Source organism: Lampetra fluviatilis, chromosome 34 (genome assembly GCF_964198595.1).
Source record: "Lampetra fluviatilis chromosome 34, kcLamFluv1.1, whole genome shotgun sequence".
Taxonomy (NCBI): Eukaryota; Metazoa; Chordata; class Hyperoartia; order Petromyzontiformes; family Petromyzontidae; genus Lampetra; species Lampetra fluviatilis.
Genome location: NC_136308.1, coordinates 4,498,439 through 4,512,558, shown reverse-complemented (window position 1 = coordinate 4,512,558; position 14,120 = coordinate 4,498,439). Strand labels below are relative to the sequence as shown.

At 47.8% G+C, this 14,120-nt stretch overlaps 1 protein-coding gene across 12 annotated transcripts in view; it reads left to right on the top strand.

Annotated features, from left to right (window-relative positions):
- Positions 1 to 14,120, top strand: part of LOC144944306 (glutamate receptor-interacting protein 2-like) — a 209,150-nt gene that overhangs the window by 122,838 nt on the left and 72,192 nt on the right. For all 12 annotated transcript variants that reach the window (XR_013639573.1, XM_078872359.1, XM_078872357.1 and 9 more), the window contains 3 exons: positions 210 to 345; positions 1,637 to 1,782; positions 13,392 to 13,478. Coding sequence is in view for 11 of the 12 variants with exons in the window: in XM_078872359.1 (XP_078728485.1) it covers positions 210 to 345; positions 1,637 to 1,782; positions 13,392 to 13,478 (369 nt within the window). In the remaining variant the exon portion in view is untranslated. The remainder of the gene's footprint in view (positions 1 to 209; positions 346 to 1,636; positions 1,783 to 13,391; positions 13,479 to 14,120) is intronic.

Below are 14,120 nucleotides of genomic sequence, written 5' to 3'. Positions count from 1 at the left end.
TCTATCCCATTATCTGTGTTTAGTCGCGCAAATTACTCCAGCAATAGACCCCATTGTTGGTTCGCGTTTTCGAGAGAGACTCGGTTTGTCCGAGTGACGAAACGAGCGGCGGTGACGACAGCGATAATGATCTTGACGGCAGCGGTCGTCATGGTGATTACGATGCTCGCTCACGTACCGCGATGGCTTCGCGCGGTGCCTCCCGGCAGAGGAGCTGCGGGGCAGCACCACGGTGGAGCTCATGAAGAAAGAGGGCAGCACGCTGGGGCTCACGGTGACGGGCGGCACGGACAAGGAGGGGCGGCCCCGCGTCTCCAACCTCCGGCCAGGAGGCATCGCGGCACGGTGAGGCCGGCTCCCCCCTCCGTGGGATGAAATCTTTTTTCAAATATTTTTTTTTTCTCTCCTTCCCCCAACTCGCATCGTGTCGGTGTGCAGTAACGAATCTCACGGAGCGGTGGCCCCCATGCTTCAGAGAGTGGCCCGTGGAAGAGGCGTTTGATGGGATTTGTGAAACATCAAACCAATATTAGTTTATACATCTTCGGAGCCAAATCAAGTGTAAAACCAGGTTTTTTTTCATGATGGGTTTTCTTTGCAAAAATTAGTGACTGAGTTGAAACCATTAACTCAACACACTTAGGAATTCGGTTTAATCATAGGTGGCTGACCAGATTAAAACCCAGGATTTCAGGAGTGCTGGCTCAGCTTTTTGACCTCTGGTCCACCCAGCCACCTCTTACTGCAAGGCTCTCATAGACTGGATATCCACAATGCCCTCTCACATTCACATCCAATCTTGTAACCATCACACGATTGAATATGAATGACAAGTAACATTCAAATAGATCCCTTACAAGTCATCCGTCCAATTCTACGCATGATAATGCATTCCTTTGGATTCATATGCGTTGTGTGTAATTATTTTATTTGTCCCATGTAGCCACTCGTGGGAATAAGAAATAATGAGCACCACAACATTAAAATAAAACTTAATTTCTGAAGGTGGGAAGGGTAGGGGTGAATGGGGGTATAAATCATTTCAAACGTAATGTTGACATTAATAATAATTTATAGCGTGTTGTCAGTCCACCGCTGAATGAAGGTCTCCCCTATGCCGTGTTGGTCATGGGGCTTATTTGATCAGACCAGAGGTCGCAACCGGGTACCCGATACCCGTACCCTACCCGATACCCGGCTACCCGTACCCGGCCGGGTACGGGTACGGGTACCCGTTTGCGAACCTGGTGCGGCCGGGTACAGGTACGGGTAAGGAATCAAAACCCGTTTGCGACCTCTGGATCAGACCTACTGTACAGCTGTGAAAAAGATCTTCACAGCTCATCGGATTCCTCCAGTACAAATCGACGTTCTTGATTCCGATGAACCTGACTTCGCCTTGACATTGCCGCCCCTTCCCGAGTCTCGACAATCTGCCTGACTGGGCACGCGCCTCCGTTGCTTCCGTTGCCTAAACCTGGCGCTGCCAGCCAGGGCACCCTGCCAACCACCCCCTGCCACCCCCTCCACCCGCCCCCCTCTGGTCCCTCCCGCTCGCGTGGCCCGGTGCGGTCTCGGGTTGCAACCGCCCGCCCGCTCGACGGCCGTGCCATTGACCCGGGGATGCCCTTCGCAGGAGCGACCAGCTTAACGTGGGAGACTGCATCCGCACGGTGAACGGCATCAACCTGACGCGGCTGAGGCACGACGAGATCATCAGCCTCCTGAAGAACGTGGGCGAGCGCGTTGTGCTCGAGGTGGAGTACGAGCTGCCCCCACTCGGTGAGCCCGACCGGCACCCTGCGACTTGGATCATCCTCCTCCTGATTCTGCACGATCCTCACTCTGGTTCTTCGTGATTCTCTCTCTGATTCTGCGTGATTCTCTCTCTCTAGTTCTTCGTGATTCTCTCTCTGATTCTGCGTGATCTTCACTCTGGTTCTGCGTGATTCTCTCTCTGGTTCTGCGTGATCCTCTCTCTGATTCTACGTGATCCTCTCTCTGATTCTGCGTGATTCTCTCTCTGATTCTGCGTGATTCTCTCTCTGGTTCTGCGTGATCCTCTCTCTGATTCTGCGTGATTCTCTCTCTGGTTCTGCGTGATTCTCTCTCTGATTCTACGTGATTCTCTCTCTGATTCTGCGTGATTCTCTCTCTGATTCTGCGTGATTCTCTCTCTGGTTCTGCGTGATCCTCTCTCTGATTCTGCGTGATTCTCTCTCTGGTTCTGCGTGATTCTCTCTCTGATTCTACGTGATTCTCTCTCTGATTCTACGTGATTCTCTCTCTGATTCTGCGTGATTCTCTCTCTGATTCTACGTGATTCTCACTCTGGTTCTGCGTGATTCTCTCTCTGGTTCTGCGTGATCCTCTCTCTGATTCTGCGTGATTCTCTCTCTGGTTCTGCGTGATTCTCTCTCTGATTCTACGTGATTCTCTCTCTGATTCTGCGTGATTCTCTCTCTGATTCTGCGTGATTCTCTCTCTGGTTCTGCGTGATCCTCTCTCTGATTCTGCGTGATTCTCTCTCTGGTTCTGCGTGATTCTCTCTCTGATTCTACGTGATTCTCTCTCTGATTCTACGTGATTCTCTCTCTGATTCTGCGTGATTCTCTCTCTGATTCTACGTGATTCTCACTCTGGTTCTGCGTGATTCTCTCTCTGGTTCTGCGTGATCCTCTCTCTGATTCTGCGTGATTCTCTCTCTGGTTCTGCGTGATTCTCTCTCTGATTCTACGTGATTCTCACTCTGATTCTGCGTGATTCTCTCTCTGATTCTTCGTGATCCTCTCTCTGATTCTGCGTGATTCTCTCTTTGGTGCTGCGTGATTCTCACTCTGGTTCTGCGTGATTCTCTCTCTCTGGTTCTGCGTGATTCTCTCTCTGATTCTGCGTGATTCTCTCTCTGATTCTGCGTGATTCTCTCTCTGATTCTGCGTGATTCTCTCTCTGATTCTACGTGATTCTCTCTCTGATTCTGCGTGATTCTCTCTCTGATTCTTCGTGATCCTCTCTCTGATTCTGCGTGATTCTCTCTTTGATGCTGCGTGATTCTCACTCTGGTTCTGCGTGATTCTCTCTCTCTGGTTCTGCGTGATTCTCTCTCTGATTCTGCGCGATTCTCTCTCTGATTCTGCGTGATTCTCTCTCTGATTCTACGTGATTCTCTCTCTGATTCTGCGTGATCCTCTCTCTGGTTCTGCGTGATTCTCTCTCTGGTTCTGCGTGATTCTCTCTATGATTCTGTATGATTCTCTCTCTGATTCTGCGTAATTCTCTCTCTGATTCTGCGTGATTCTCTCTCTGATTCTGCGTGATTCTCTGTCTGATTCTGCACGATCCTGTTTCTGCATCTGTGTCTGTATCTGATTCCATCTCGGTCTGAGATCGTCTTTGTAATCCTGCGTATTTTTTTAAAATCTTCTATCTGTATCTGATCTTGTCAGTAATCGTGTGTATTTCTCCAATCCTGTATAATACCCTGTCTCTCAACTTCTCCCTGTCTGTACTTCTGCTCCTGTTTCTGATTCCAATCCCCGTTTGATTCGTTCCATTCATTTAATTTATTCAACTCATTGTCCAGCCGTCCCCTGCCTCTCTGCTTCTGCCTTTGTCTCCATCTGTGTCTCTCCTCTGTTTCGTTGCCTCTGTTACATTTCTCTTTGCCTCGGTCTCTGCGTTCACTCCATTGTCTTGTGTATCTGTACCTGTTCTTGCCCTTGTAGCTGTGTCGTTTGCTTCATTCGTTCGCTGCCGTCACCTTATTGTGATTTCTCTGCCTCTCTCTCTCTACCTTCATGTGAATTTCGTTCCAATCGTTGCCCTCACCAATTCCGCGCCCAGGTAAAATCGCAACTCCGGCTGAACTGTGCGCAGTGAGGACACTACCCATTATCGATATTTTTGGGCAAGATCGTGTAGATATAAATGTGTCGTTAAACCCGCCACCACCCGACACAGCCAATTAGTAAGGTTTGTCACTTAAACAAAACGTGGCCAATTCGTTACTAGTACAGCGGAGAGTAACCCACAACATTTTACAATTCGAGTACCATAACGTTACGCCCTCCGTTACAACCAGCATCATCAGGTGACAGCCAGAGTTGTGGTTGAATCCTCCTGGTTCGGTCTTGGATACGCAACCCGTGCACGTTGCATGGCTCACGTCATCCCGAGCTCTAGGAACTCGCGGCCGTGATGAAATCCCGTAAGCGCACACTCGCATGCGCCGACACGAAGGAGAAAGCCGGTGTTCTGGTGGAGGCCGTTGCTTCCCCACCTTTCTGTGCAAATAAATGCCCCCTCCTGCTGCGTTTTCACTGTCCTCATCACTCCACTCAATTGATTCGTGCCCATGCAATTCACTGGCCCCGTCCACATTTTGCAAGCCCAGGGACAACAGAAGTCGTCGAGAGGGCTAGACATGCTGCTACGTTCATGGAAATTGCGTGGCTGTCTCAAGCTCAGGCGTTGAGGAGCGGGTGGAGGGGTTCTTTTTTTGTGACGAGAAATCGACCGGGTTCAACGCGCCTGCAAATTTGCCGTTTCCCAACGGGCCCTCACCCCCCCGCGCCGTCGCCGCTGCACGGCATCGACACTTTACCCCTTTTGTCTTCAGTCGTGACCGAGGGTGCTGTATGACGAGCACCAATTGGGCATCATAAATGATGGGCGGAAAAGCCAGCAGAGGGGCATTGTCTCGGCAGTGGAACTAATGTCAGTGGCCTCTGTGATAATTGTATAAAATTTATCAAATGTGTTTAGAGTAGCAATTACACATTAGCAGCGTGATTTTCGTGAGTGTGTGTGTGTGTTTCTATACATTGTGTGAGGGATGGTAGTGCACTGGTTAGCACACTGCTATGAACCCGGTAACCCGAGTTCAATTCCCGCTCACGACCAACAGGAACGAATATTTGAACTGGTCCAGGGCCTCCCCTAGGTCGAATCAGCCTTTAATTAACACCTGGTGTTCTGTATAAATATCAGCATTGGGGAGACAGAAGTGGCCAGGTGTAGTGTTCGCCACCCACCCCCTCGTGTGCCGTGCTAGCCTTGATAGTTGCTTGCTAACAGCACTGTTTAAAGTCTATAAGGGGGGTATTTATCTTGATATAGTGTGTGCGATATTTTCTTGGTACAGGCAGTTCTATTGCAAGTTTCTGACGAAATAAAAATAATGTAGACCCCCACCGTAAAGGAGTCATTGGAATTCAAAAAACGCATTGCGATAATTTCAGTCTTAAAAATATATTTGCCTTGTTTTCTGTTCACCTTCGTCGAAATAGCTGACACGTCATGCGTTTGCCCACATGCAAGCGTGGCAGGTTTGTGTTGTAAAAAAAAAATGCAGTGGCCAACAGGAAAGTACATCAGCAATAAGTGCCTGCAATTTGCATCGAGACATATTTCATCTCGAAATACGGGCGCAGCGGTGGCAAGATGATAACACAGTCGCCTGGTTTGCAGAGGATGTCATGGGTTCGATCGTGACCCTGACGGCTGTATATTTGGAGTCTGCATGTCTTTCTTCCCGTGGTCGTGTGGAGTTTTCTACAAGTCCTCCGGGTTTTCCCCTCCACATTTGTAAACATGCCTTAAGAGGATTTGGCTGCTATGAATTTCCACGATGATAAGCCGCTTCGTTGAGCTATCATTTGTGGCCAGGTGGTTTCTGAAAAATAACGATTTCGCTCAGTGGTCCTTCCTTACCCGGTGAAATACAATAACTAGTTTGGTTTTAGTTTAGTCTCCAATGTGAATCAAAGTTTCTTTGCGTGGAAGTTGGGGGGGTGGGGCAGCGGGAGGGCACGGGTTGCACTGTCCCAGTGGTTATTGCACTGCCATGTAACCCCCACCAATGGCGGTCCGATTCCCAGCCACGTCACACATCAGTGGAGAGTAGTAATACTGGTAGGAACCACCTGGTTCCACCAGGCCACAGGGGATTATTGTGTCCGTCCGTCGTGCATCCAAAAATGGGAGGGGTGGGGCTGGGTGGAGAGGGGAGGGTGGGGAGGGGCTGGGTGGGGGGTGGGAGGGGTGGGGCTGAGTGGGGGAGGGGCTGCTCACCCCGTGGTGCCCTTATAAAACTCAACGTTTAACCTACTCACGCCGGCTTGTGCCCGCCCTCACAGTCGGGCATATTTGCGGAATACACCACGCCGCCGTTGACTCTGCAGGCCATTGACCGAGCAACCCAACGTTACTACCAGCTCCCTCCGCAGGAATGTGTTTTATTCGCGAGTGAAGGCATAGATTGGGTGTGCCACCCATCCATTGACTTGTGCGTTCTGAGTGGCGGTGCTTGGGATGCCACCTGTCTGGGTGTGACCCAGGCAGTCTGGGAATTGGCACCTGTGCTCGGGTGCCAGGAATATGATTGAAATGTACCGAGATCTGGCCGGTGGTATTGTGTTGAACTTCGTTACGGTATACAGCACCGTTTCGATGATAGGACCTAGGTTGACTGAAAAATATTGTCCGGGTTTGTTTAGCCAATGTTGTTCATTTCTCTCCAACACTGCCGGTGTGTCGGAGCAGTAATAGGTTAGGCACGTTTGTTCACGTGACTTATTTATTAATGTTCAAAACGAAAAATTAATGATGTGCACTTGCCTCATCGGAATGAGAAAGGGTTAATTGGCCGTGTCGAGTAAGGGGTGAGGGGTTACGACACAAATTTTACTTACGGCGATCTGACCCAAAAATTTAATTATGAATGTCTGGGTCTGTGAATGAGGTGGCAAACCCCAGGTGGTGCCATCCCAAGGCCTTGGCTGGCTCTGACTCTGCTGGGTCTGCCCACGTGGCCACGCCAGCCGAACCTCTCCGTCCGCCTCGGAGCACCCACGCAATCGTGGAGCCAAACCTTTTTGAATTCGCGATTTCGATCGCAATTTCTGTGTGCGCAAAGGTGATAGCGGGTTTTGTTTTTTCTCCCTTAAATTCCCTCTGCAAAGCTGAATGGTGGCTTTCATATGTTTGGCTCTATAATCCGGCTTAAGCCCTCCAGAAATTTTAAGCATTTATAGTCAAATGTTGTCTCCCCTCTTTACATCGCAATCATTGTTATGCGAATTGCTGCTCATTACCCACACAGCTCCTGCCCGGGGTGCTTTGCACATTAATTGCTCACGATTTAAAAACACTTAAAACAAGTGCACACATGTTCAGAACTCTGTATTGTATGCAGCTGCACCTTGCCAATGCAGGTTACAAACATAATGTTCAAACGACTTAAATTATTATTATTATAATAATAATAGGCCTGAAGCCATACAGTGGAATACTGTGAGAGCAGAACATGGCTGCCATTTGTGTACCTTGGAATAGATTAGGGATCAGGCAGAAGGAACAAAGTGATGGCGAAGAGTCTGGTATAAGTATAATTGACCACAGTAGTCTCTTATCTTTAACGTAAGTGTAGCTCATATTCTCCAGTGATGAATGAATATGATGCGGTGTGTATGTGTGCTTTGTAGGAACGGTGTGGTGTGGTAGTCCAGTGGTGAGCACGTGGCGCTATGAGCCCAGCGACCCGAGGTTGATTCCTGCTCAGGGCCAATAACAATGTTTAATATCTAAACAGGTCCTAGGCCTCCTCCCCTAGGTCGACTCGGCCTCAAATGAGTACCTGGTGCCGTGTGTAAACATCGCCGCTGAGGCGTGGTGCTGGCCACCCACCTCCTCATGTGCCGTGCCGGCCTTCATTGGTGCTTGCTAATGGCACTTGCCCCAAGCGCCTGTTAAGGCTTCCCATGGGATCTTTGCCTTTGTAAAGATGGTTCAGTTCACCTTGCACCGTATCAATGGAGAACGCTAAGCAGCCCGGGGCAAGCTCTACCTGTATTCTGCGTATTGTACATAACGCATAATATATAAAATAGATATAAAAACGTGACCTAGTTTCATCAATAAAATGTATTTCTTACGCTCTCGATCCATGCATAGAGTAAGAATCCGGATTATTTTATGATTTCTTGCCTCCTGGGGTGAATCGTGCAGTGGTCAGCAAAGTGATGTGTTTGTTAACCTGGGGATCCGGAGTCATTTTTTTGGCCACGGCTCGTGTCAGTGGCGAGAGATATGTCACCCAGGTCTGGGCCCTGTTTTCACAAACCGACACTGACCCACCGTGATGAAGTACGGTCCAACAACCACTTGACCGACATGGTGTGGGGGGGGGGGAAGGCTTCATCCAGCAGTGGATCGACCAAAGAGCTGACCGTGTGTAACGGGTTCGCGTGAGTGATCCTCCGCTCCCACTATGATGACCGTGGTAGAACAAAAAATAAAAAAAATAAAAATTTGGGCCCCCTTTCCACATTGCAAGGGGGCCCAAATCATTCGATGCCTATTAGGAAGCATGCTGCATGATACAATTAATGATAATAATTTTTTTTATAAAGCACCCTTAAAAAATGTATCTCCGGGCGCTATGCATGAGAAGGTGGAAATTGTTTAACATCAACCAAAAGGAAAGGAGACGTGAGAGAGATGTTTGAAAACAACTAAAGAAAGAGCCATTTTAAACATTTCTTTTCTTGGTCTTGCACACCATTGGTCAAAGAAGTGTTGCTGCCATTGGGTAAATTAGGGCCCACGTTTGACTGCCTCTTGTAACTTAGCGTTTGTTGAGTGTAAGCCTGTTGAAATCAAATGTTCCCTGGGGAGGGAGATATGGTGAAACGGCACTTTGGGGCTGGCTTATCATGTCCTCTCTATTGCCTCTGACAACTCCATCCCCTTCCTCCGGCTGTGCCTTGTCGCATTCATGACGAAGCCAGCCGTCACTGTTGATGTCCCATAATTATTGCTGAAGAATATCATCGCGTCGAGGGTAATCGAACACAACGGCGTCTTTATTTTCATGTCAACATGAAAAATGGCGATCAAATTTTTGCGTGTACCCCACTGAGAGGTATTTATTTTGGTTTCTTATCAGGTAATACATGTCATGCTCACTAAAATGCCCATCTTACCATATGCACTGTGCAGAAGTACGTGTCTCTACTAATCAAACATCATGAAATACATTTTTTAAATAAATGTTTACTTAGATTTGCACAAACCCATCTAAGTGTCACATAGCAAAAGATGATATACAGGAGACGCCAATACTAGCTTCTGAGCACAACGATTGATAGATGTATTTATTACTGGTTGTTATGTAAGCTGGATAAGGACATGTCTGGGTCATACTTGCATTTAAAAAAGTGCATAAAACAGCAAAAGGTAAAAAATAACATGAGCAATATAAAATGACAACAGCCATGTATCCTCATACATATAACTAGAAGCTGTTTTGAAAATATTAAAAGTGAATACACTTTTGGCGATGGCTTTAAACACATTCCTGCGGAGGGAGCTGGTAGGAACGTTGGGTTGCTCGGTCAATGGCCAGGGTCAACGGCGGCGTGGTGTATTCCGCAAATATGCCCGACTGTGAGGGCGGGCACAAGCCGGCGTGAGTAGGTTAAACGTTGAGTTTTATAAGGGCACCACGGGGTGAGCAGCCCCTCCCCACACAGCCCCACCCTCCCCACCCAGCCCCTCCCTGCACGACAGACGGACACAATAATCCCCTGTGGGCTAGTGTAACCAGGAGGTTCCTACCAGTATTAAGCATCGTTCATACGAGAGGCGATGATTCCGGTTAATTAGCGGAGGGTGGCAGATAGTGGGGCTGAACCCAATTAATTATTTAACTAAAGCTGACATCGTTTCACGGAGACAGCAGTGGCAGGGGAAACTAATCCCTGGCGGATTCTTGTTATAAAACAAAATAATTAATATTTAAAAATACTTTTTTAAAAACACGCTTTAATGAAATGTACCGTACTCGTAATGGCAGAACTCCACGACTCCAGGAAGTGGCCCCGAAGCTTGCCATAACATAAGGGACCGTGGCCAATTACAGCCAACGTTAGTTGAGCGTGGAAAATTAGACCCAAGTGGAAACATAACGTATAAAAAATGTTTAAAAATATTTTTTTGATAGAATATAGTATTGGCATCAGTATGACATAAGTATACCAAGTTTGCAGTCGATACCACATTGGGAAGTGGGTTAAAATTGAGTTACAAGATTTGAGGATACAACAACAACAACAGAGTGAGTTAATAGAAAGTGTGTAAAAAGATCGTTTAAACATTTATATTTTTTATGATAGAATATAGTATTGTAATCAGTATGACATAAGTATACCAAGTTTGCAGTCGATACCACATTGGGAAGTGGGTTAAAATTGAGTTACAAGATTTGAGGATACAACAACAACAGAGTGGGTTAAATAAAATCGTGTCATAGAAAAATCCTCACTGTGCAATCGGCTTCGTGTCCGGTGTCACGGGATGTCCGGATCTCCCATCAGAGGGGCGCAGCTGTGTTAGGGAAATCCCACCAAAGATGATATCACAAAACTACTACTGAGATCCCTTCAAGTGACCTCTTAGCAACACACTAGGGGCGCAGCATTTTCCCAACCTACTACGAATAATAACGTTCATGCATCTCATAATAGTCAAACTAATACTTGCTATTCTCTTAGCAGGAATTAGCCAAATTTATTCCGGAACCACTTGTAATGTGATGAGTTTCCTGCAATCATCGGTGACCAGGTTGAGACCATGAACCCACAGCAATTGATAACCCGGTTCAATCACGGGTGACCAGAGCCCAGATTTGAACCCAGGAAGTCGGTGGTACCAGCTCAGCGCTCTGTGGCCACCAGGCCGCACGGCCACCTCGGAATTCCTGGCGACTTTACGTGGCCGCCGTTGGCACCGAACCGTCCTCCCGGTTTCAAACGACTCTTCCTTGTGCACACATGCACGCACGCCCACAGCCAAGGGCCTCTAGCAACGGAGGTTTGGCTGTGCCGCGCTCTCCTCCTCCCTGCCAATGGATCCACTCACCCGCAAGCGGTCGCCATCCAAAGGCAGCGCCGTACAAACAACAACAAAAACAGAATGAAATCTCAGCGGGCCAGCTGTGTGCGGCTATTTATTATTTAGTTGTTTGCCCGCTCTTCGGTGGCAACCTGTGGCAGAATGACATGTACTGCGAGCTGTCTCCGTGTGTGCGTGCGTGTGGTTTCTCTTGGTCAGATCCATTATGTTATCGATCCCCATTGTGCAGAGGGAGGGACGCGATTGTGCTGTGTCTGTTTGTGTTAGAGCACAGGTCTTCTTCTTTTGTTTGGGTCTGAATTGAGACCCAACTATAAATCATGTGTCCACGTTTCTACATCAGGCTGCTGGCTTGAGAGCAGAGCGAGTGAATGCCACTCGTGCCCTCGGTGAACGCTAGCAGTGGACACGAATTTGCACAGAGACCGATCGACTCAGAGACGCACTGACTCGTATAAACACCCACAGACTCGCACAGAGACCCACAGACTCGCACAGAGACCCACAGACCCGCATAAAGACCCAAAGACTCGCACAAAGGACCCACGGACTCGCACAGAGACCCATAAGGTTGCAGTGGACATGACCTCATGATGGAATGATACACGTCCGAGGGCACGTCCACCGAAGAGATGCAGCGGATGGAATCGGCTCGCTGTCGAGTGCTGGGTGGATCGTTACATCGCGGGGCCTTAGGACAGCTATGGGGGGCCTTCATCCAGCAGTGGATTGATTACGGGTGATGATGATGATGATGATTGCGTCATCAGTGTGGATGGTGTGGGGGTTTGGGAGATAGCTGATATCTCTACGTTTTCCACACACAGCGCTTGCGAATAGAAGCACATTTTTGGCTTTACGTTAGACACATTTCCACGGCTCAAAACTATTTTTTCAGTTTTTGTGATCGCCCCCAGGGTTTCCCCCTCCCCGTAGATTGTGTTTTTGATTACAGCATTTCCTTTTTGTTTACGAAGACGGCTTCCAAAACAACATTCTGGCATGCGATTGTTTGATTACCGGCCAGAGTTTATGTTGTTGTTGTTTAATCAGTACCTAGTGTTCACAGAGCAGCCAGATCTCTAAATATCTAGAGGCTTGAAATGTAAAATTACCAGCTGCCTTTTAAGCTTCTTGCAAATAGCGGGGAGGTAGTTGAGAAAAGCGAAACTTAAGTTGAATAGACAAGGGGAAAAAAAAACGCCAGACAGTTTCGAGTTTATTGATTCAAATTTACAAGACACCATGTATTCTAAGGTCATTTATGAAATGTCAGCTCAGAAATAAAAATTATTACTCGCATACAACATTACTGCTTAGCTCGTTTTGCATTGACATTTAAGATTTTATGTATTTGCCTCCTATTAGTGCTGCACTAATGGAATTTTAGTGCGTCAATTGTGCTTTCATTTATCTTTGACATTTTCATTAGATCTGCCTCCACACGTCATACCTCTATCAGTGTTCTCATCTTTTAAAGGGGCGCTTCCTGAGCAAGTGTGGAATATTAAATAGGTGTATTTGTTCCATACAATCGCTGTAAAACCCCTCCCTTCCCATGTCAGATGCTCGGCCGTTTTTTTGGTCGGGTTGATATTGAATCAGAGCTTCTTAGCTTAATGGGCCTTACCCAAAAAAAACACGACTTGACTGACTGACATGTGAACACATGTTGGTTTTGTGCAGGGCTTTGTACAAAAATCGAAGAAGTCGTTAATTCTTGACAATGTTATACGTCACAGGAAAGCTTTCAAAATAAATGTGCGCTACGCAATCGTAAACCCTATCAGAGGGCAGCTTGGTCACAGCACTCTTTCTTTGGGCTATGATCTGTAAACAAAAATAAGAGGTCGCGATTGTCACATTAGCCTTTACGGACTGACCATAGATCCATAGATATGGTCAGGTGCTTCAGAGGGCTTGTGCCATGTCAGAGATATGTGCTTTCACCACTGGGAGCCTGGGTTTGGGTCTAGGCCTAGTCAGCCTGGTCACCAATGGCTGCACACGCAATTATGCAAACGTGTCTTTATCGTATGCAATTGAGTTTGTGACTTGAATCGGCGTGTTCCAGCTCTGAGAAACGTAACGTTTGGCTTGGTTGACTTGTGACACACACTCATGCAGGACTTGTCAAAGATATTGCTCCTCGTGTCGACAAGGAAGCATATTGAAGGGACTTCAGAAAGTTATCCAGGTCTGTTCTCTGACACAACGCTGATGAACTGCTGGCTGTGAAGATCCTCACGAAGCTTTCTTCACCGCACGACAAGACGCTGTTAACACGATTGGGGGGAACACAAAACGTGCGGATCGGTGCGTTCAAAGAGTTTCTTGGGCCTCGCCGAAAACACTCGGCGCGTTGTCTCCTGTGATGAATTTTTCCTCCCCCCTCCCGTGACCATACCAGTTAACCACATTGAGGCATTGGTTGTTATTGTGCGTAATCAATCGTTCGTTTGTTGTTTTGTTCCCAGCGCCTGACAGCACTGCTGGAGTGATTGCGAAGACCATCGAGATAACGCTGTACAAGGAAGGCAACAGCTTTGGCTTCGTCATCAGAGGCAAGTGTTCGTTCTCCCTCCGAGAAGGTCGTGTGAGGCCACTGGAGATGCTGTGGCTCAGGGGGGCATGCACGGCGTAACGCGCGCCGCTTGAAGACGGTAACTGAGGAGTGGTGACACGGCCGTGCGCTCGCCGCGTTTGCCGCTTGTTCCAAAGGTTGGCGGTTCAATCTCGGTGGCCAACCTGGTTAATACCGCGGGTTGATTAACCGCACATACGTGCAACCTGGCTCACCGTGCACGTTTGAGAGCATGTGACTGTCATACTAAAACGAGAGATGGCCCGTACGTGCGCAGGTGTTACGGTCCTAATTTGCGAAATTTTGAAGACTTTTTTTAACGCGTAGCAAAATTGCTCTCTGCTGTGAGACTTCTACAGACTATACCCATCTTTGCAACATAGTTTTGTGATAGCTTTGTGCTATAATCGTGGTGCAAATAACAATGGTGAGCTGTGTAGAGTAAGCAGACTCATTGCAACAGCAAGCTGTTGCCCCTGAACATGTATTCATGCTCCACCATCCGTAGATGCTGCTCTCTTATATTCGCTGTCTGGGGCCCAGATTTCTGGCCGTAGCTGCTTTATCTGACCTAATAGTGGCTTGTTTTGGCCCACACAAAAATCGCTGATAGAGCCTTGTG